This window comes from Falco punctatus (assembly GCF_963210335.1).
Source record: "Falco punctatus genome assembly, chromosome: 2".
NCBI classification, from domain to species: Eukaryota; Metazoa; Chordata; class Aves; order Falconiformes; family Falconidae; genus Falco; species Falco punctatus.
The window spans coordinates 90,198,114-90,218,889 of record NC_137581.1 but is presented as its reverse complement, the minus strand read 5'-3'; the positions used below and the strand labels follow the sequence as shown (position 1 = coordinate 90,218,889).

At 40.0% G+C, this 20,776-nt stretch overlaps 1 protein-coding gene and 1 long non-coding RNA gene across 9 annotated transcripts in view; one reads left to right on the top strand and one right to left on the bottom strand.

The window, feature by feature from the left end:
* Positions 1 to 99: 99 nt before the first annotated feature.
* Positions 100 to 4,173, bottom strand: LOC308059755. Its single transcript, XR_013926388.1, has 2 exons — positions 3,936 to 4,173; positions 100 to 3,478 (listed from the first exon to the last, which is right to left on the bottom strand). It is a non-coding gene; the product is annotated as an uncharacterized lncRNA (long non-coding RNA).
* A 136-nt stretch (positions 4,174 to 4,309) lies between these two features.
* The window catches only part of MBTPS2 (membrane bound transcription factor peptidase, site 2), a 47,788-nt gene continuing 31,321 nt past the window's right edge, over positions 4,310 to 20,776 (top strand). For 4 of the 8 annotated variants that reach the window (XM_080377585.1, XM_080377584.1, XM_080377583.1 and 1 more), the window contains exons 1-5: positions 4,310 to 4,528; positions 9,907 to 10,055; positions 11,769 to 11,907; positions 15,756 to 15,859; positions 18,209 to 18,336. In XM_080377585.1, coding sequence (XP_080233711.1) covers positions 4,454 to 4,528; positions 9,907 to 10,055; positions 11,769 to 11,907; positions 15,756 to 15,859; positions 18,209 to 18,336 — 595 coding nt within the window. In that variant the 5' untranslated portion in view covers positions 4,310 to 4,453. The remainder of the gene's footprint in view (positions 4,529 to 9,906; positions 10,056 to 11,768; positions 11,908 to 15,755; positions 15,860 to 18,208; positions 18,337 to 20,776) is intronic. The other 4 variants (XM_080377582.1, XM_080377587.1, XM_080377588.1 and 1 more) reach the window with 2 other exon arrangements.

Genomic DNA, 20,776 nt, shown 5'->3' with positions numbered 1-20,776 from the left:
AGGACCTTCTTTTGGATGTAATTCCAGTCACAATGTGCCTAACAGAGTTACAACGGATGGGTAAATGCTGCTATGAATTAAGAAAAACCTGTTTTGTTAATAGATCAGCACTGGTATTTAACAAATGATGAAAAAGCATGTACAACTGCTCTTTGCAGCAGGTTAACCTAGTAAAGGCATGTTTCTATGAATGCTTGTGCTTTTCCTTTACTTAAATTGTTCACATGAACAGTGACTTAACAAATTTCATCTGTTTAAAAAGTCAACCCCCCATCTTTCCAGCATGTATTTTTGGTAATCAGGTTAAATACTGCAAACAAATCCTGAACCTTAACAGAATATTTTGACCTCATTTCTATTTAAATAAAGCAAGACTGTTTTGTTCTGTAATTGGAACATTAAAAAGACCAAGAAATTTGTGTAACATTCTGCTCTTTCCTTTTCTAGGCACAGCAAGTATGAAAGTTCTTTTCTTGTTTGGGTTTCAGTTTAAATGATCCCTTGTATTACATATCTCCATAATTCCCATTACCTGAACTTCTCCCATATACTGAGATTTTTACATAGTAACGTTAGTAAGGTAAATGAAAACATATTTGTCCTTCAAACATTTACAACTGCTGCTATATACATCTCTGTAGTGTGCCAGTCTCTGTATGTCTCCTCTTGTGTCTCAGATTTCTTCTTTACACTGACCTTCTTACTCCTTCCAGAAGCAAATTCCTAACCGGCACAAGTGCTTAATGGACCATGTATTTCATCTTTACCCATCTATTTCTTCTTTCATGCATCCTTATCTGTGCTTTAAACCCTCAGCCAGACTTGTGCGCTCATTCTGATTTCACATGCTCCATGAAAGTGCCCCTTCATTTCAAGTTACGATGGTAAATTAACATTTGCAGAATCACATTTTATTCCAAGTCTTCCTTTCCTCTGTTTAGCTCATCTCAATGACCAACAATGTAGTGATGAATATTACTCAGAATATATCTAAAAACCCATTTGCTCTCCTCAAGGCTCAAACGCTTACCCGACCAACTCATGTTCTGATTGTATTGTCTTCAAACTGGCAAAATTTACAACCTCTCCATACCAAAATCCACATCTTAGCTGATTTTAGGTCTGAACCTGCAATGAACTGTGATCAAGTATAACTTCCCTGAAGCCCTGCAAACCCCTCTAACATCAGAACTTTTGAAAGTGTTGTTAAGACTGGTTTTACTTCTACTTTGCAATGTGTCTTCTATCATAGTATCTGAATAATCACATCTCTACTTCAATAATACATCAAAGTTGAAGAGATTAATTATTAGACACATAGATAATTGATTTTAAGATAAATGCATTTACTATGTCTAGAAAAGGATGCCTATGATATTAAGCTGCTAACAATTTGATAATATCTTAATTAATGTATTATTAACGCATTATTTGATATTTACTTGCCAAATTACATTTGATCAGTATTATTATGCTTATGAGATTATTCTTTCTCAGTCTAAAGTTTTTGTATGGACTTGGATACTCTTGCACAATCACATATATATATATATATATAGATATGTATCCTTTTCTAATGTACTTCAACACTTGCCCTTTTGAGATCCACCCATGCCCTCCCATTAAGGTACACCTCAACTGTGACTTCTAAAACTGATGGTTGCACGGCTTTGTAACAACATATGGATACTGTGCATTAACATGATTAGTGTATTTTGCTTTAGTCAGTACTTTTGCTTAATCCATGGTTGTAAGGAAAAAGAAGCAGTGGTAAAAGGTGCATAAGTATCTGTACTAACTCCTGAATCATTTTAAAGTAGGAGTCTTTAACCCTGAATACCTTAACTTTCAAAATGCAGTCTCTCCCTGTAACACTTCACCGTCTGCAACAGTTTCATTCCATAGGAAAAAGGACTAACTTTGCCTTTCCCCCTAAGCAAAATGCTCCCTCAAGTTATACCAGTAAAGAATGTGGCAGGCAGTTTGCTCAGAATATCTACCTTCCGCATTCTAGAAAATTCTTGGTTTTGTCTGTTTTCTTGTAATAAACTTTCTAGCAATAAAATACAGAGTGTATTTTAGCTGCAGCCCTTTTTAGTTGCACTGCCAATTTCTATGCCAACTCAATAAAAGTCAGGTCTGTACTTTATACGGTATACTAAGTGAACAGAGAGGAAAAATACAATAATGTTACAAAAGCTATCAACTGGATCATGCTGGAACATGCCCATTTTAGTGTGCTTTATTTCAGTGAGGCTACGCCACCAGTAAAAGTACTTGTGTTCTTAACTGTTTGAGTATGTTGCCCCCCACACACCCCTCCCCATTGCTTCTAAAGATCACCACTAGGATAAATGTTGTATACTTTTATTAGCTGCATGTTGGTCAACAGAACAACGTGAATTTTCAACCAATAAGTTGTAGAATTAACTATATTTGCATCATTTCTCAATGATTTGCAATGAACTTGCTAGCTTGGGAAGAACTGCAGAAAAGTCATGATCAGATCTGGTTGTGCTGGGACTCAGTTTATAATCTCTTTTAGATGTGGGGGACACCTCAAAGTTGTCTATGTCAGCGCACAATCTTAAATTTGATTGCATGCAGGGCTGGATACACAACCTGTAATTCTTCAGCTTTTATGTTGAAATGAAATTCTTTCCAAAGTTCTCAGAAGGCATCAGTTAATATGAAAGGCTAGGGATTTAGGGATGATAGAAATGTAAACTTTGGGGAAAACCATCCCTTACTAGAGACAAAAGGCAAAGAAATTCACCAAACAGAACAAGTGAAAGCAGGTATGCATTACCAGATGTCACTTTCCCCTCTGCCCCCACAAAAGACCAATGATGAGAGAGTAGCCAGGGCTGTCTCCACTTGCTTGCTGATCTAACCATCTCCTGGGGTACAGCCCCTTACTACCCCTCAGCAATGCCATGTCACCAGTGAAAAGAAAGGGAGCTGAAAAGAGCCAAGGAGTTCCAAGCTGAGATGTTCTTCCTAATGGTAGCATAAGAAAAGCTTGCAGCATCCATTTCGGGAAGGACAGGATATAGAAGCACATATGGAACAAAGAAAGAGCTGAAAAATCTGAAAATGTGACTGGAAACCCAGCATTAAAGACACTTAATTCTAGCAAAGGGAGGGCTTGGTGCATGCTTGAATTCAAAGGACAGGCACTGGTATATCTTTGTTAAACACAATATATATTCTATAAAGATTTCTGTGTAGAAAAGACAGGTTGTGCTTGGTTTTATAAACCCTTCCCCTAATGGCAGTCCCAGTTCTTCCACAGACCAATGCATCAGAGCTAAAGGACATATGTAATAAGCATTTTCAGGACAGAGACAGCCTTTGCTCACAAACAAAGGCCAAGGAAGGTTTACCTGGAGCACACAGGAAAAGGTAGACTGGAAGCCACTGCAAGCAGGAACTGCAAAGGGCTCCGTCACTGCTGCTGTCCTGGTTCCTGAAAAATCTTTAGAAACAATGAGAAACTGAGGACACGATGGCACATCTTTTTCACAGAGGGAAGGGAAGGAGCACCTCAGTCTGCATAGTTTGTGTAGGTAAATAAATACTTTCCCTTAACTTTTGCCAAATGTTGTTCTTGTTTGCTTTTAGCGTTCAAGATTTGAGTGAAAGTTTTTAAACTAAGAAAGGCTCCAAGAAAGTAACCTTTAAGCATAGTGACCTCCTAGCATGTCCCGCTTCTAGTAACATCGAAAAACACGCCCAAGAGGAGTGGGGGAGATCAAAAGAGGCATACAGAGAATTGGTATGATAGTGGACTGGGAAGGAAACACAATAGCCCAGACAGCATTTGCCTGAAAGTCATTCATACAACAAGCCTCATAAAACGGTTTTGTTGTGCCAAGAAATCAAGCGTTAGATTTCTGGAAGAATGTCAGTAGTTAAAAGGGAAGCTCCCTCACCACTGCTTCCACAATCCGCTTTAACGTCACCACCCCAAATGACTTTTATTCTCCCACGTTTTCCTCATCATTATCAGCGCAGCCCCTCTAGAGGGCTCTGCCACCCGCCACACCACGGGCACTGCCGGGGCCCAGCCGGGAGCGGCTGCTGAGCCCCGAGAACTCGGGTGGGGGGGGTGGGGGGCGGCGCGCCTGCGGCTGCCTCTGACATTCGACAAGCAACATAAAGACCACGCGTGTGCATCGCCGCCTCCCCACGGCCCGCTACGCCTCAGGATCCCAAGCAAACGCGGCGGGCGGGCCGGCGGGGCTGGCGGCTCGCTGCGCACGCGCCCTGCGGCGCCGACCCCCGTCCCGCCGCACGCTGGGCCGTGGCGTCACTCCGGCACCTGCCCTCGCTCGACGCGGAGCCCGGAAGCGTCCGACCGGGCAGCACAGCTGATGGAGAAGAGTTCCGGGACAAGTTTAGTTCCGGGGGCTCCTCCGCACGAACCGCGGCCGCCGCCTCGGCTGCAACAATGATCCCGATCCCGGTGGTGGTGTGCGTGCTCGGGGGCTGGTGCGCCATCTACCTGGCGGATACGCTGCTCAAGGTGAGAGCTGCGGGCGCAGAACCGAACGGGAACCCTCGGCCCCGCGAACGGCGGGGCAGGAGCTCCGCTTCACCCCTCGCAGCCCGCCGGGCTCGGGAGGAGGGCACCGGCAGCCCCATCCCCCCCCCCGGGCGGGGTCTGGAGTGGCCTCCGGGGAGAGACCTCCCCGCCTCGCCCACGCTCCGGCGTGCCGGGGTGCCCGCGGCCCGCTCCGTCCCTGCTCGCACGCAGGCGGAGGCGCCGCTCCCCGGCGCGACCCGCGGGCCCGAGCCGGCGGCGCCCACCTCGCCGCGGTTCACATGGAACGGGCGGCGCGAGGCTCGGGCCGTTGAGGGGGCGCGTGGCCGCAGTCCCCCTGCCCGGGTTCGTCAGGCGCCGGGCTCCGCCGGGCCGGCCAGGCTGGGAGCGGCGGCCGCGGCCTCCCCCGGCCGCCCCGCAGAGCTCGGGCGGGCGCCGCGCCGTGCCGTTCCCCGCTCCGCGGAGCGTGCGGCTGAGAGGGGGCTGTGCCTGGCCCCCGCCGCGCTGCCCTGCCCCCCGCCGCTGAGGCGATTCGAGGAGGGCGGGACGTCGCCTCATGCGAACGGCGGGGCCGAGGGGCCTGCAGGCGGGCCCGGGGCGGTGTGCCGCCGGCCGCGCAGGTGCCGGGGCTGTTAAAGGACCAAAGCGGCGAGACCTTGGGGAAGGCAGCTTTTAGTCTGCCGCTTAAACAGCTCTGTGGCGTCTTAATGTGCTTTCTGCAGTTTAAAGTAATACTATCTTAAAAAAACCTCATCCGTTATAAGTTTGCAGTGTCGAGTACGTGTTTTATAATGATTTTCTAAAATAATTCTATGTGAAATCATAACTAATGCATTTTGTTTTTCATCTGAATGCCTGAAAAAAAGGAAGTTAAGACAGAGCTCAATACAGGTACTTTTTATAAAGAAATAAACTTTAATCTTTGGAGAGTATTGTAAGACTCATCTTTTCCTCCTGATGGAGAGGGGAGGGTTTGAAAAGAAAATACACCAAGACGACATCATTCATTATGGCTAAGGGTGCATTTGTGCATTGCACAAGTTTCATTAAGCAGGAGGTTTTCTTAAAGCTCGAGAGGTATGATTTCTAGGAGATGATTGAAATGGCAAAGTATGTTTGCAAAATAGGGTGTATGCTAGTTAAATATCTGGAAAAATGAAATGAGAGGTTTGATCTGTAATTCTCTTTCTTTCTTACGTTAAAGTCCAGGAGCCGCATCAGTTTCTGCCACGTGCAGATAGACCCTAATACCCTGAAAGTAAAAAACTTTCATTTTGCCACTCCTGTAAAATATAGGAAGAAATGTAAGAAATCTCAGGTGATGAGAAAACTTAGAAAAAGAAGTGGCTCCCCCTGCTGCTAATTCCTGGAGAGCAAATGTAGCTCAGTAAATTATGAGCTATTAATTGCCAAATTAAAAAAAAAAGTCTGTACATAATAACAATAAAACCACAGTAATTTATCTGGAGATTTTTCAAATTTTATTACAAGTCTGTATTAGGCATTTGGAAAGAACTGTGGCATTGTTTTGAAACACATTAGAAGATTGGCCAGATACCAAAAAACTGTGCTCCTGACTGTGGTGTGACACACCAAAAACCACCAGAAAGGTCAGCCAGCAGACTGGTTTTCTTTTGACAGTAACTTTGCATCTGATGAAGAGTTTTACAGTGTCAGCAAGAGCTGAATTCAGGTAGCGGACCTTTTGTGTCACAATGCTGAGACCCATTTGTATCTCTGAGATTCTGAAGATCTCCTCTGGCATTAGACCTTGAAATCATTCTCCTTTTCTAAGTAAGGATAGACTGCTTTTCTTGTTACAACCTCTGGTAGAGCTTAGCAGCAACAAGGGGGGGAAAAAACCACCCCCATTGTTTGGAGTCAACTTAGTGCCTGATTTATGTGAAAAAGGAAGGGGAATGTCTGACATGCTCTAGCAAGCAAGAGACTCTAGGAGTTAAATTTTAACTTTGATCTTTTAACTAGAAGTTGACAAAGGCTATTATTAATCGTCGGGAAGTATGTGGGAGCTGTTGGGTTTTAGTGAATTTACTGGTAGATCTCGTGTGTATACATCTCAATGATAAGTTTCACTATAAGCACCACAACCTAAATACAATTTGGATTAAATAACCAGATTTATGTAATTAGGAAACTCAGGGTTGCTAGTTTTATTGCTGCTACTGTGAATCTCCTACCACGTTTATAACCCGAGGCTGCTAGCAACCATAGCAAAAGTAGTCCCTGCTTAAACCTCAAATCACTTACGATTTAATTACACCAAAAGAGTGCAGAGTGCGAGTGAAAAATAATCCAGGTGTACCTTTCCATGTGCAGTCCTGTTGATACTTTTGGCAAGAGAAGGATGTGTGGTGTAACTTGCAGTTGGTGTTTATTCTGTAAACTTGGTTCAGTGTGCAATGTTTCTTGCTCCGTTTGTTCCCTTACTGCTTTATGTTCAGATTTCAAACATTTTGTTAGGCAGTCTAACTACTAGAAGGTCTACAATATATAAGGCATAACTGTGCATTTTTGCACAAATAAATTCACGGATTATAATATTGCTAGGGTTACATTACAAGCTACATTTGTGTTGGCAAACTAAAAATATGCCAAATCAAGCTGTGCTGTGGAATTTTTAGTCCTTCTCGTTGCTCTTCATTGAAACACTGGCATGAAAGTTTCCATTGAAGTTTGGATCCTATAAAAGGGAATCACTCAGGCAGACCCCTAAATTCATGCTCCCCAGCATCCTAAATCATCCCATTTCATTCTGCCTGAAGGATCGAATGAGCAAAGGGTAGAAGGTTGTCCCTCCTTCTGCAGTGAGAAATAAAGGATGCATTAGACACATTCAGTCAAGGTTAGCCTTCAGCTTTTAAGGTCAGGAAGCTGAAATGGTTCAGAGCTCTTGAACAGATTTTGTCAGCACAGAAGAATGTTAAGGACTCCTGCATGCTGGCAGATATTTGCAGAGCTTCGGGAGTATTTAGAAGACTCATTAGTTCATTATTTTGAAGGCTTTCATAGACAAAAAAGTATTGCTTTTATAGTAAAATTAATGTTAGAAAGATCACTTAGGACTCAACTCACAGAAGCAGAATCAAGGCCTGTGTGAAGCAAGTCTGAAATGAAACTTAGGATTCCAGCATACCTCATACCAGGGCATGATGGTGCACGTGGGAATGTGGTGATCCTACTAGGCTCAGGACAGAGGGAGCAACAAAAGCTTGTATAGAGCTTTTTAATATGTTTTGCCAAGGTTTGCAGTCACTTAGTGATCATGAATACCATTTATACAACTTGGGAGGAGAATGCAAAAGGAAAACTAATTTTGGTACCTATTTCTCCCTCCTCCCCCCATTTGGCAAAGGTATGGTCAGTAATCCCATATTTCTCATGGAAAACTTCGTATTTATTTATGCCTTGCTAGTACAGTGGGGCTGTGATGTGGTTGGAATTAATTTGAAGGGATGAATTTGTGGCATTTATAGGGAAAAAGTGTTTTTTGCATGTGATAAAAGGAACACATTTTTAAAATGCCAAATCAATATATCCAATTAGCTTTGTTGTGGTAATATGTGGTTGGTTGGGGGACGGGGAAGGGGTTATACTCTGTGTGAATGAATAGGAAGTGTTTACTTAAATCCCAAAAGACATTTTCTCATATCAGAGGTACTTAATGTCATACATAGTTTTGTTCTTAAATGGTAGATTGTGAGGAAGTTCTTTTCTTTGTTACTTTGGCTTATGCATTATTAATTGTACAAGTGTAATCATCTTTGTGCGCTCTTCTGTTAAAGTTAACAAATGCTGGGCTAGCGAATGCTGATCTGCTTGTGGACACAAAACTTAGTGGTGCCATAGGGAGTGACTAGTGTTGATTACAGAATACGTTACGATAAAAATTTCTGCCTTTGCCCTCAGCTGATTGAACAAAGATGTGGCCGAAATCAGTAGGGTGAAGAAGAAAGAAATGACACAGAAATATGTAGGCAAGAAGGATAAATGGTGCAATAGGTGATAGATGAAAAATAACCTGAGTAAATGGGTCTTGCATCCTAGGAAAATTGTTACTTGAAATAAATGTTTAGTGTTCAAGTCTTAATTAACTCAACAAAATGAGAAAATCTATGAATATAGTTGTGCAAGATGAGATCCTCAGTCCCCACCACCACCAGGGCAGGACAGGAGGAATGCAAGGAACTTGGCAAGTTCTAAATTTGTTTAAAGAACCAGGGATGACAGCCAGAAACTTGTGAAGCTCCTCTTTGGGGGAGGAGAGGGGAGCCCGTTGTGAACTATACATTCCCTATGTCTTAAGTAGGCACTGCACTCCTAGGGAAACTTGGGAACAATGCTCCAGTTCAGACAGCTCTGAAGACTTGCCTGGATTATGTCAGAGACACTCCTGCCTTGGGAACTGCCTAGAGTCAGAAGGCTCAAAGCTCTCTGGTGTGCTTTTCCTGAGCTATGAGTTTCTCTTTCACCTCCAAGGAAAGCATTCCTTCACTTGGGTTTCTGATACTAGCTTCCATGAAGCAGGCTGAATAAAGCCTATTGAGAATACAAGTGCTATATAATATAAAGTAGTGACTGCAAAGCTATGTCTATCAGACTATGATACCAGATAATATTGAAGATAAGTATTAATTGTATAGTTCATAGGTTACTTTTATCATAAAGAGAAATCATTGGAACTCCTAGGAATGCTTTTTAGCACTATCTTGAAATGCTGGGAAGTTACAGTGAAATTGCTGTTGTAATACAGGTTGATAATTTTAAATTCCTTCTGGCTTTTTGTTAGCATGATCAAAAATTTCAGGATCTCTTTAGGCATATTCTTTGTGTTTGAAAATTGGACCTCGTTTTTACCCTTACTAAAGGGTATCCACAGTACTGATCCATGTCTCACCAATATTAGAAACAGCATTTTCAGCTGAAGCCAAAAGAAACATTTTTCTTTATTGTAGGTTTAAATCTGTTTACTTGAATAAAATTGCACATTGAAAAAATACCATAAACAGTTCAGTCCTTAGGCTTCTAACCACACAGTTAAAAACTACTGGAAGTGATTTGATACTAGGCAAGATGATACAAGGTCTTGTTTGTCAAATAACACTGGCTACCCTATCTCTCTTGTGGTCCTAGAGCTGTTGTGATTTGCATCAAGACAGTGGCGTAACTTTTTCATATGATTTATTCCACCTACCTGTATGTCACAATATAAATAAAGTGCAGGAATTTACCTGAAGTAATGTACCTATTTTTATGTAAACAGATGACATTTACTGCTTGGTCACATAACACAAAATTTTCCTGGAAGTTTTTGCTCAAATTAATTTTCCATTGTTTTGCAGTCGTCCGACTCTCTGAAGGCATCTTATGAAGACTGGCTGCTGACGTACGGCTTGAGCGTCTCCCCTTTTCACATGCGATGGCAAACGGCTCTCTTCAACCGCCAGTTCTACAGCTGGGGGAGATGGAAACCCAGATTTCTGTACTTATGGTATAAATTCAGGATTTTCTTTTCTTCTCTCAAATACAGAGGCGACAACTTAACCACAGCTCTGCCTTTCATCCTTTAAAGTGCAATGGATAAAAAGGGTTATTTCACTAGCTAATGATAAAACCAAATTAGTATGGTTGCCATAGGCTTATACTGGCACAGTACAACTTTCTCCTCTGCTGAAAAATACATAGCTGTAATACAGGTTGCATATTGAGATGGTATAAAATTAGAAATCTATAAGCTACTTTTACCTATGGTTTGAACTATGTACATAGTTACAGCTATTATGTGTAATGCTGCATGCAGAAGTAGGTCTGAAATCAGCTCCTCATACCCTAGCAATGGACTGTACACTGAGCTCTCCCCTGATCATTGGAGTTTACAAAGTAAACTTTTGTACTGACAACAAACCCTGTTGTCAATCACTGCCCAGACATTCAGCAGCTATAGCTGCTCAGAAGCACATTGCATGCCTTCTTTTATCTGTCTGTACCTTCACCTGCCAAGATTGCACAGACTGCTGGGAGAGGGTAAATAAGCAGGGTGGTTAGTATGGGTGCTCCTGGACTGGTTTAGAAAACTACTCTGCAGTTGCCTTCCTAGCATTACTTTATGTCTGCTCTGAAAGTATAAAATGAGTAAGGTTTGAATTTCTTTTAATTTCCTGTATTGCTACCTTCAGTGAGATAGTAAAAAAGAAAGGTCTGCTTCATATTGGTTTCTCCATTATGTAATGATTTTGCTGTTTCAGTCTGAACTAGTTCTATATCAATCACACTTTTTTAATGCATATAATTTATTACAGCATAGTGTTTCCACCAGTCTCTTTAATTAACATTACAAATATGTGTTGCTTAAAATAAATTACTAATTCCCAGTGAGCTTTGTTAAGGATGGTAAGAGAACAGTTATGCTATTGTGAGAGGAAGGAGGACTGGTAGTGAATTGAAGTGTTTTAGCTAGCAAATAAACTTTATCACATCCTTCAACTATTGGACAGTGTAAAAAAAAAAAATCCTGAATAAAAATCGCCACTAGGTGGACTGATGTAAATCAAAATAATTTTCAACACTGATTTTAATGGAAAATCGTGGGAACAGTGTGTTTTAAGTAACAGATTTTAATCTGGTCTTGCAGTTGTACCTTTTAGTTGTTGTTCTTTAAAAAAGGTTGAGTCTCATTTATTGTTCTTTAGCACTTTTTATTGTTTGTGAAGTAGATGCACAGTTTATTGAAAAAGCTTATGTAAACGAATATGTATGCTATCCCATCATTTGATCCAGGTCTCTAAATGTGTGACAGTATGTGGTGCAACATGGTAAATGAGACATTGTTATGTTTTTATATTCATTGCTAATGGCAAGTTACATGTATCAGGTAACTGAATAGAATTTAGAATACGTAAGAACAACATAAGCCACATCCTGAATAATTTTTAAATATTTTTGAATGTAAACTAAACTTGGATGTTTTACTAAACAAGGAAGATATTATATGTTATTAATATATGTTATTAGTATATGTTATTATTAGTTTCCTTTAGCTGATATTTTTGTACTAGATTGTTGATATATGAATGGTAGTAGCATCAGATAAGTTTTGCTCTATGAGTTTGGTGTGCTAAGCTCGGCTAAAGCAGTTACATATCCAGGGAATATACCCTGTCTTCTTGCAGCTATACACTGCTAAACTATTTGCTTCTCTTCGTAGGTTCAACATAGGAATGGTGTTTGGTATAGTTGCCATGTTTGGCTCTGTTATTCTTCTCGGAAAGACATTGATGCAAACACTGACACAGATGCTCACCGAGGCACCCAAAGCCCAGAATGATCGTATGCTGCAAGTTGTGGTAAGTGTTCTCTCCTCAGGTTTTTATTTGAGAGTTGTAAACTGACCTTAACCATCTTCTTGATGGGGTATGTGATGCATAAATCCACCCATGCAAGAATAGCCTAACTGCTGTTATTCATCTACATAAAAATTTGCTGATTTGTTTTCAGCCTTAACAATGGGGATAGAGGCAGTGAAAGAGGGGAAGACAAATGAAGGCAAACATGTGGAAGAGTTTATATTAAAAATTCTCATGAGGGAGCATTGGTTAGTAATTTTTAAAAGCCCTAATTTATCATAGTACTAAGAATACAAACAGAGCTAAGAATTTGCCTCCTCTGAGCTGTGCAATGTACAGGCACTGGTGGGTGTGAAGTTTGCAGAGCACATCCATAATCAACAAGAAGAGAGGAGTTCTGTTTAATTTATTACAATAGAAAAAATTAGTGGAAAAGGGAAAGGTGTAAAGACCTTTGTGTGATAGTGGAAACAAAGATTCATTAGCGAGGAGATGGCATATTTTTTGATTGTTCAAGGACTTATACCCTAATTTACAGTGTGAAATTGAAAGTCCTGTTTCTGGCAGTATGAGTCAAAGGCCTAATAACAATGTATTTAATCATTTTATCGATTTCTGATGTTGGATGGTATATCGTATGGTTTTAGAAAAGAATGTTTTTCACAGAATGGGAGAGATTGCAAATACTGTCTTTTTTTATCTCTACACAAGGCAGTAACGGAAGAACTGACATTACCTTACAACATTTTAACCTGGAAGGATTCCTAGCCAACCTTCTTTCCCCAAGAGTGCTGTCTGGCCAGAATGTATGGTCATTTCCCAGAAATGCAGAAAGTCCAATGAGATTGATTTGCCTTCTGCTGCATGGCTTAGAGCAGGAGTGCCCAACCATTTCACTCTGTTTAAGTGCTCAGCTAGTCTAGTCAACAGAAGCTGGGAATTGCGTGCTGCCATGACAGATATTCCCATAAGTGCAAAACTGAGTGCATGCAGCTGGACTTAAAAAATTGCATGAGCACAGGAAGTGTGATCATTAGTGTGTGCCATAAACTTAGTGCCTTTGGGATAGTTTGGGTCTGTTTCACACACGCAGGGTGAATATAGCAAATGCATTCTGTGTTGGCAAATGCAGGCAATGAGACTTGAGAGAGAATGTCTGGTTCTGCCACTGTAGTCACCCGGTCCACAGCCTGCTCCTGAATTATCTCCAGTAGCAGACAGGAGTACGCAGTCTGTGCATCTGGTAGAGCACAAGTTGAACGTGAGACAGAAAGTTTTTATTTTACAGTCCAACAGGGACTATCCTAAGCATGTATTTCTATTACATTCTGGAGTAAGAAAACCCACCCTTAACGTCTTCATTTTCTGAGATCATTACGTGGATCTATCCACTTTTGTGACACCAGAGTAAAGTGGTCATTTGCAATATATTGCTCTTTGGAGAAAATAACAGAGGCAACCAAAGTAAAGATGAGCCTTTGGAATTGATCTGGTGTGAGTTGGAACTATGAAAGCAGAAATCTGGGATAACGTTAACAATTTCAATGTGGAATTGATTCCTCAGTGACTGCCTACTGGCGATATCACTGCATTCAAACCAAGGACAGATAGGCACTGAAAAAGATGTAATTTATAGGGATAATGTAGTATCATGTATGGGGATTAGGTTACTTCTGCTAAGTTGACTTGTGGTTCTCTTTCTTTCCTACATGGTTCTTTCATTTCTGAATGGTCACAGTTGTATAATTCTGCCTTTAAAGAGTTTCAGTATTGTTTTTGAGGGGAATGTGCTAGCAAAAGTTGACACAAAGTGACCCATGTGTGGTTGCAAAGAGGTGAAGAATAAGTCAGGAGGACCTCCTCCTCATTTAAATTAGTTCTTTGTATTTGACTGCCTAGAGGAGAGTGAGTTAGGATTTTTTTAAAAAAACTTTTTTTTTTAAACTCAACTTTAGCCTGTGGCATAAATCTGTTTAGCCTTTAGCCTTTGTAAGGAGAGCGAGCTACAGTTCTGTTTATGTTTTATTGATTAAGGTTTTTGTACCTTTCCTCTTTTGTTCAGTTGTATACTTTATTTTAAATACCTATCTGTAGGTAACTGGGCTGGTTTTCTTCAGCTGCCCCTTCTTGTGTTGGTTGCGCATTGACAAAAGTGTGAAAGAGACAGATCAGTTACTAGAAATGGATCTTATTTTACTAAAGGTGTTTCCAGAAGACCATAAAATATAAGATGGCAATGCTTATTAACAAAATACTGCTGTTGATTCAAAACTCTTCATGAGAGTTAGCTTCCCTTTTAGGTGAATCTTAAACTAGCTTCTTCGACATGAAGTCTGGAATCATCCAGTGCTGCGTTCTAACCAGCTGTAGTCATGTTGGTATTAAGATGGCAGCTCTTGCTGTTGCTGTCTGTCCTCCCATGTGCCCAGAGCAGAGCGCCACTGGCAACAGCAGTTAACTAATGCATTAGTGCCACCAGCTGATGCTGTGATACAAGCAACTGATGCTTAACAAATGAAGAGCAGCTGCCTTCATGCAGGGAGGTACAATAGTCATGCCAGTTAAGATGAATGTCTTGGTCATGATCACACTCTGGACAGAATTTGTGAAATGCTTTGGTTTAACATTCATGAAAAGAGTCTTTTGAAGGATTTCTTTTAGCTAGATTGTTTCACCAACCTACTGTAGAGTTCTGCTGCACGGGTAGGTGAGTGCATATAATTGAGCAATGTGCAAGATTTAATGAAGGTAGCATCAAACAGGGTCTGCTCATTTGGGTCTGTACCCTTTTGTGTCCCACAGAGGTAGTTTTTAGAGAGACCCATAGACAGGCCAAGATTTTTTTCCCATAGTGTCTCTTTTCTGATGCTGGATTGCAATTCAAGGTGTGTTCACATCAGCTCTTTGTGACTGTAGTGGAGTGTATCCTGCTTGCAGCGGGGAGAGCTGTGGAGCTGACAGGAGAACTGTCTCACAGCAGCTGAGCGGGGATGGGAACCGAGCGGGAGAAAAGTCCATCAGGAGGAAAGGGGATGGTTCCTCATTCTGTCGCTCGTGACTGCTTTGAAGCCCATCTGGAAGCCGTTGGTGTCTCATGACTAGTACAGTGGAGGACTTGGGAACTGGTGGGAATCCACAGCAATGGGAGGAATGTGAGGGACCTGCATATTATGTCTTACATAAATTAAAATAGTATACTCATTTCAAGTGCTTTTCTTTAAAGGTTAAATTGCCATATATAGACTACCAAAACTTGAACAATATACAGAAGTTACCCTTTTTTTGACCTTGTAAATTTGAGGTAGTCTCATGATTCGGACAGGGAGAGAGAAGGGAGGCTGAATGTTCCAGTTGTAGGCTCATTTTCTGAACTTTCAGGGCTTACAGTGTTTTAAGTGCCATATGGTCATTTTAATTTTATTTTTTTTAAGGTTGGATATTCTCTAATAGCTACATGACTGGCTGCAGGAAATTGTAAACTAATACTCACAGTTGCCAAGCCTGTTTCATTTGAGTGGAAGTCTGTGTACATTTTTATAAACTTCTCAAGCTTAATATAGAGTAGGACACATGGGCTGTGGGAAATAAGTAGGGCAGGGAGAAAGCTTTTGCACCTGGAGAACTTTTCAGCCTTCAACAAAAGCGTATATATTTAATATATTTTAAAATACATTGAATAAATTGGGAGGAGAGGTATAAACTGATAGTGCTGCGAGAGAGCGGCCCGTGTTCTGTTGTGGGTCTGAAGAAGGTGAGTGAAAGCAACAAGTTTAGGGGCAGAATGATTTGTCTTTGTACCTCTTGGTTTGCTTCTGTGTTTTGTTCTGTTGTCATGCCCACATCAACAGGTGCCTGGTGTAAATTTGCCTGTCAGCCAGCTGACCTATTTCTTCTCCGCAATCCTCATCAGTGGTGTGATACATGAAGTCGGCCATGGGGTGGCAGCTATTCGGTAATACAGATTGCTTTTCTCTTACTATGTGCCAACAAAGGCTAATATTCCAGAGCATTTACTTCCAGGTGAATGTTGTTAGCACCATTTTGGTTTATCTAGAGAGTCTGTTTATTCTGTATTTCCTAGCTTCCTTAGATTTTAAGTTTGGAAGAATGTACAGTGAAGGATAGAATTTTAATACAGTGTCTATTCTACAAATCATGAGAAAGGACTTCTGCTTTGCAAATATACCACACTACATCAGGGTTAAAATAATTTATTTTTTTTTTTACATGGCCTAGTTTTTTACACAGCAATTACGTTTCTGCAGCTATGGCACCTGAAGAGGACCCATGTGCTATTGCACAATGGTACTTTAAAATAGATTTTTGATTTATTTGTTTTAAACATAGCTTGTAAAGTAGCATATGAGCAGGCTAAAGCAGTTAATTAGTCAAATATGATTTGGCCCTAATTGACACTAGCATCAGAGGGATAAGTGGTGGTTAACTGGGACTGATATTCAGGTGTTCTCTGCGTTTCTCCCAGACATCGTTGTTATCCATCCCATAAGCATGAAGCCCTAAGTTGCTTCTCTGATTTTCTCGAGTGTAGGTAGTCATGACTGCATCTTAACCCATTACTACATTTTTTTATCATGCCAGAGGTTCTCAATTCAAGGGGTGGTTTGTAACCCTCACTGTTTCATACGCTCTGTTTTTCAGCTTTTTTCCCCTGATATTCACAGGGATTTTTCTGTGGAGGGTGAAGCTTTTGCCCATCCCACCACAGAAAGAAACAACAGAATTTCCTTTCTCTTAACAGCACCTTCACATGTTGCTGGCTAGCTGCAGAGGAGCTATAGAGCTCTTTTTAAGCAGAATGAATGATTCTTACACCTTCGTGGTATGATATCTCATTCAAGATCTGGAGCAAAGGCTCTGAATGTTCATGTTTGGGTTATGTTTTTGTTAAAAACCGGATTCCTAGCTATTTCAGTGGAAAAATTAGTTTGTCCGATGCATGTTGCTGTTGCTGCTGCTGTTTCCTGCTTGGCTTCCCCCCTGGCCCACCCCCAGACCAGGTTGCATCTGTAGAGCCGTTATGGTCAATCCTCAGGGTTTAGACTCTAATAAATAGCTGTGCTGTGTGAAAATTTTATTATTCCGGCAAATCACTTTGACTCCCTGAAATCTAATGCACTTTCTCCAACTTCAGTTCAGGATAGTATTGGCTGTGAAATACAAGAGCTTACAATACTTGAGCCTTAACTTAGTCAAGGCTTGTGCCAAAAAAGCCTTTTTCTTCTTACCTCTGTACCTCCTACCCAAGTCATGAAATCGTGTATAGGCATTAGAATGCCTATTAATAATTGGTAGCATGAGTAGGTCTTACGACTTAACTCCCGGGAATTAATGTATTACTTCGTTCTGATTAATTTTGTATAATCCTGTGTCTTCTTTTATTGTATATGCACAACAAATAAATAAATGTGAATAAACAAAGTGCTATGCCCAGTGTACTGTCTCAGTGAAGATACGGAATTAGCTATCTGTGCCTGGCTTGTCTTGGAACATGGTTGTCTTGGAATAATAATTGGAATGTAATTGTCTTGAAACATGATTGTCATGCCTCTATAAGTCCCTTATGAAATTTATAGCTTCATAAAACCTTTACGTAGTTATTTCAAAAGGTGCCATTTAAAAGCACTTGTAAAACCTCTGAAAAATATATATATTATCTGTATGACAGTGTCAGCTAGTAATATATTTAAGTAGTGTTTGTCCTTTTAACCTCTTGACTTGTTTTCATTTTTTCAGATGATATTTCCCCCGGGTTTTTTAGTTTACAATTTATTCTAAGTTTAATTTAGGAGAAACAAGAAATGATAAATTCCAGAAATCTCTGTTTCTGTAAAAGGAAAGCGATTGCTTATTCCAGATAATTTTTAGTAGATTAGTTTGAAAATGCATCCCACAGGCTACTTTTTTTGTTCTTTTTTACTTAAAGCTGAAGATCCCCCAAAAGTTAAAATACACATTGACTTGAAAGTAGTTTAGGTGGGGTTTTTTTTTCTTATTTCATGTGATACTGTTACCAGGATACAGAAAAGAAATTGAACTTATCTTTTTTTTTTTTTTTTTTCTTCCCAGGCTCACAAATGTGTGCTGCTTAGATGTGGCAACTAGGGCAGGAAACATCCTTTATTTTAATTATCTTTCAATTATTCATATTATGAAAAAAAAAAGTTAGTTTTAGAATTGTAAATTCTGTTATTCTTGTAAAAAATACGTGTGCTATGTAGAATGTTGCCATTTTTCATTTGTTGGTTTACAGTAATGCCACTTCATTTTTCTTCTTTTTAAGAGAACAAGTGCGATTTAATGGATTTGGGATTTTTATCTTCATTGTCTATCCTGGAGCATTTGTTGATCTCTTCACAACCCACTTACAACTGATATCTCCAGTCCAGCAATTAAGGATATTTTGTGCAGGTAATAGTTTGTAATTTTTTATTAAACCTTTGCTTAGCAAAGTTATTTATTCCACAGGCATCATTTGTGAATCCTTGATGGAGGATTGAAGGTTTAGAATGAAGAAGTACAAAAGCCTTTTTTTAGCTAAAGGTGATCCTGCTCTTCTGAACCTACACTGTGATTTCAGAAAATCATTTGATCACTGCTGTCATCATTGTGCTGTTTTCTGGAGGAGAGACATCAGTTTCAAGGATCTTAAATAAGTACCAATTTCCTGTCGTGAAAAATGGTATTATATCCTAGACCTGATTCAGAAAAGTTGTGCATAAGAAATTCCAGGTATGTGGTTGGGGAAAAAATGTGATTTCTGACCTTGCTCCCTCATTAGAAAAAGCTCTTACACTGGCTCAGGTACAGAAGTTCCTTTGCTATTCCCACCCCCACCCCGTATTGTATGGCCTAAGTAGCAAAACCTTGGAGCACCCAAGCTGGAAAATACTCAGCCATGAGACTGGCGGTATGAGAACATGACTTGCTGTCACAGGTTAACACCGTTTTCTGCAATAGGAGCAATCTGTTATGTGATTTTTCAATAGTATTGTGATTTTCAGTGATGTGTGAGTTACGTTATTATACAGCTCACTGTGTTTTGATGTTGCCATCAGGAGGAAATAAAGACTAAAACATAAGCATCCAAAAAGTCACAGGTTAGAGCTCCAAATAACCTCTGAATGTTTTTGGTTTGATGTTTTTTGAAGCTCCGTCTAATGGGAAGTAGAGCCCTGTTGCTGTGGAAGGTTAGACTGAGACTGTGTTATGCTACCGGAACCACTTGTATCGTTTTCTAGAAACAAAGGTGGTTCCCAAACTACTGAAGTAGAGATAGAAAGGTTTAGCGCATCTTAGTTTGTTTCTAGATACTGTTGATTCTCTATTGCAGGGGACAGTAGGATAGCAGCCAGCCTGTTGTAATGTTTAGATAGTAACATTGTTTCTTGAATATTATAAAATAATATATAGAGGGTTTTAGGCTGGGCATACGGCAGTCTTTAGCAAAGTGTATTTTCAAGCTTTCATAAATCAAGTGAATGACGATAAATGTTAGGCTAACTTTTATGAAGCACTGTTTCCCAAATTTCCGTTTCCAGCTACTGTGAACAGAACTGAGAGAGAAGACATACCAATTTTCAAAATAGTTTGCTTACATACATTCCTGAGAAATCATCTAGAAAAATAAAATTATGAGCTGTAATAGAAAATAATTGCTTGTGTGTTTTTGACAACAAGCAAACACCTGTTTTCTTGGGAAACTTGAAATAGGGGAATACAAGGTAGGAACAAGCATGTTGCAAGACTTGCTAGTATCAATGGCTTGTTATCAGTTAGGTATAACAAATTTCTGCATGTTTTTAACAGCTAATAATAGGTATGTTTCAGAACTAGAATGTTTGGTAATGATAAAATGTAATATTCAGTAAACTTGACTCAGTTTTTATTAATTATCGGAGCAGTTGTATGAACCTATTCTTTGTGTTCTGAAGATCTGAGTTTACAGAGACCTGCTTTCAGATTATTGTATGGCAGTTAAGAAAAAATGCTAGAGTAGGCAACGACACCAAATTTTCCTCTTGTAGTCCACCCATGCTCTGGAGATTAAAGAGTATATTTGTTGTACAGCAGATGGCATCATGAGTTCAAGAATAGTTCATAAGTGTTCTTGTAAGACTTGTGATATATTTGGCATTAATTCCATGCTTACTAAATGAAAATTGCTTCTGTGCACCACTTTCTTATTATTAGTTCAAATATTTGTATTATTTTTTTACATTCTTTATAATATGTTTTGTGTTGTCCTTAACAGGAAAATACTCTGAAGATTTTTTACATTTTTAATTAAAAATTAATTAGTTAAGGTGTTTTAAGTGCTGTGTAAAGTGTCCCTTTTTAAATATAAGGAATTAGATATCCAAGGATGAGGCTGCTTTAGCAAAATGATTCTGATTGTATACTCAGCAGTGTGCCTCTACAGGTATTGTCATTTTCAGCCTGTATATTTTTCTATAGATCACCTGGGATGAATTTGAAGCCTTTCTGTTTTAGACTTTTCTGCTGTATTCCACACAGTAAACTCTGTACGTTACGGTATTAAGGCCCATGTTTTCCTAGCTGTTTGAAAGTACTCCTTGTTACCCTCCGGCTGTTTCTGTCACCTCTTTTTTATTACTTTAAGGGGGATTTTTTTCCAGTTTACTGTCTTCAGGATCCACGTTGTTAAAAAGGACTTTTATTTCTGTCTTTAAGTTTTATCCTTTGTTAAGATGATAAAAAATTCATAATTTGTTTCGTTGCACTTTGTGTGTGTACACACATACATGTATGTGTGTGAGATAAAGAATGGAATGCTGAAACATGTCATCTATCTGATTGCATTTCAGTGAGATAAGATTAAAAACTATAG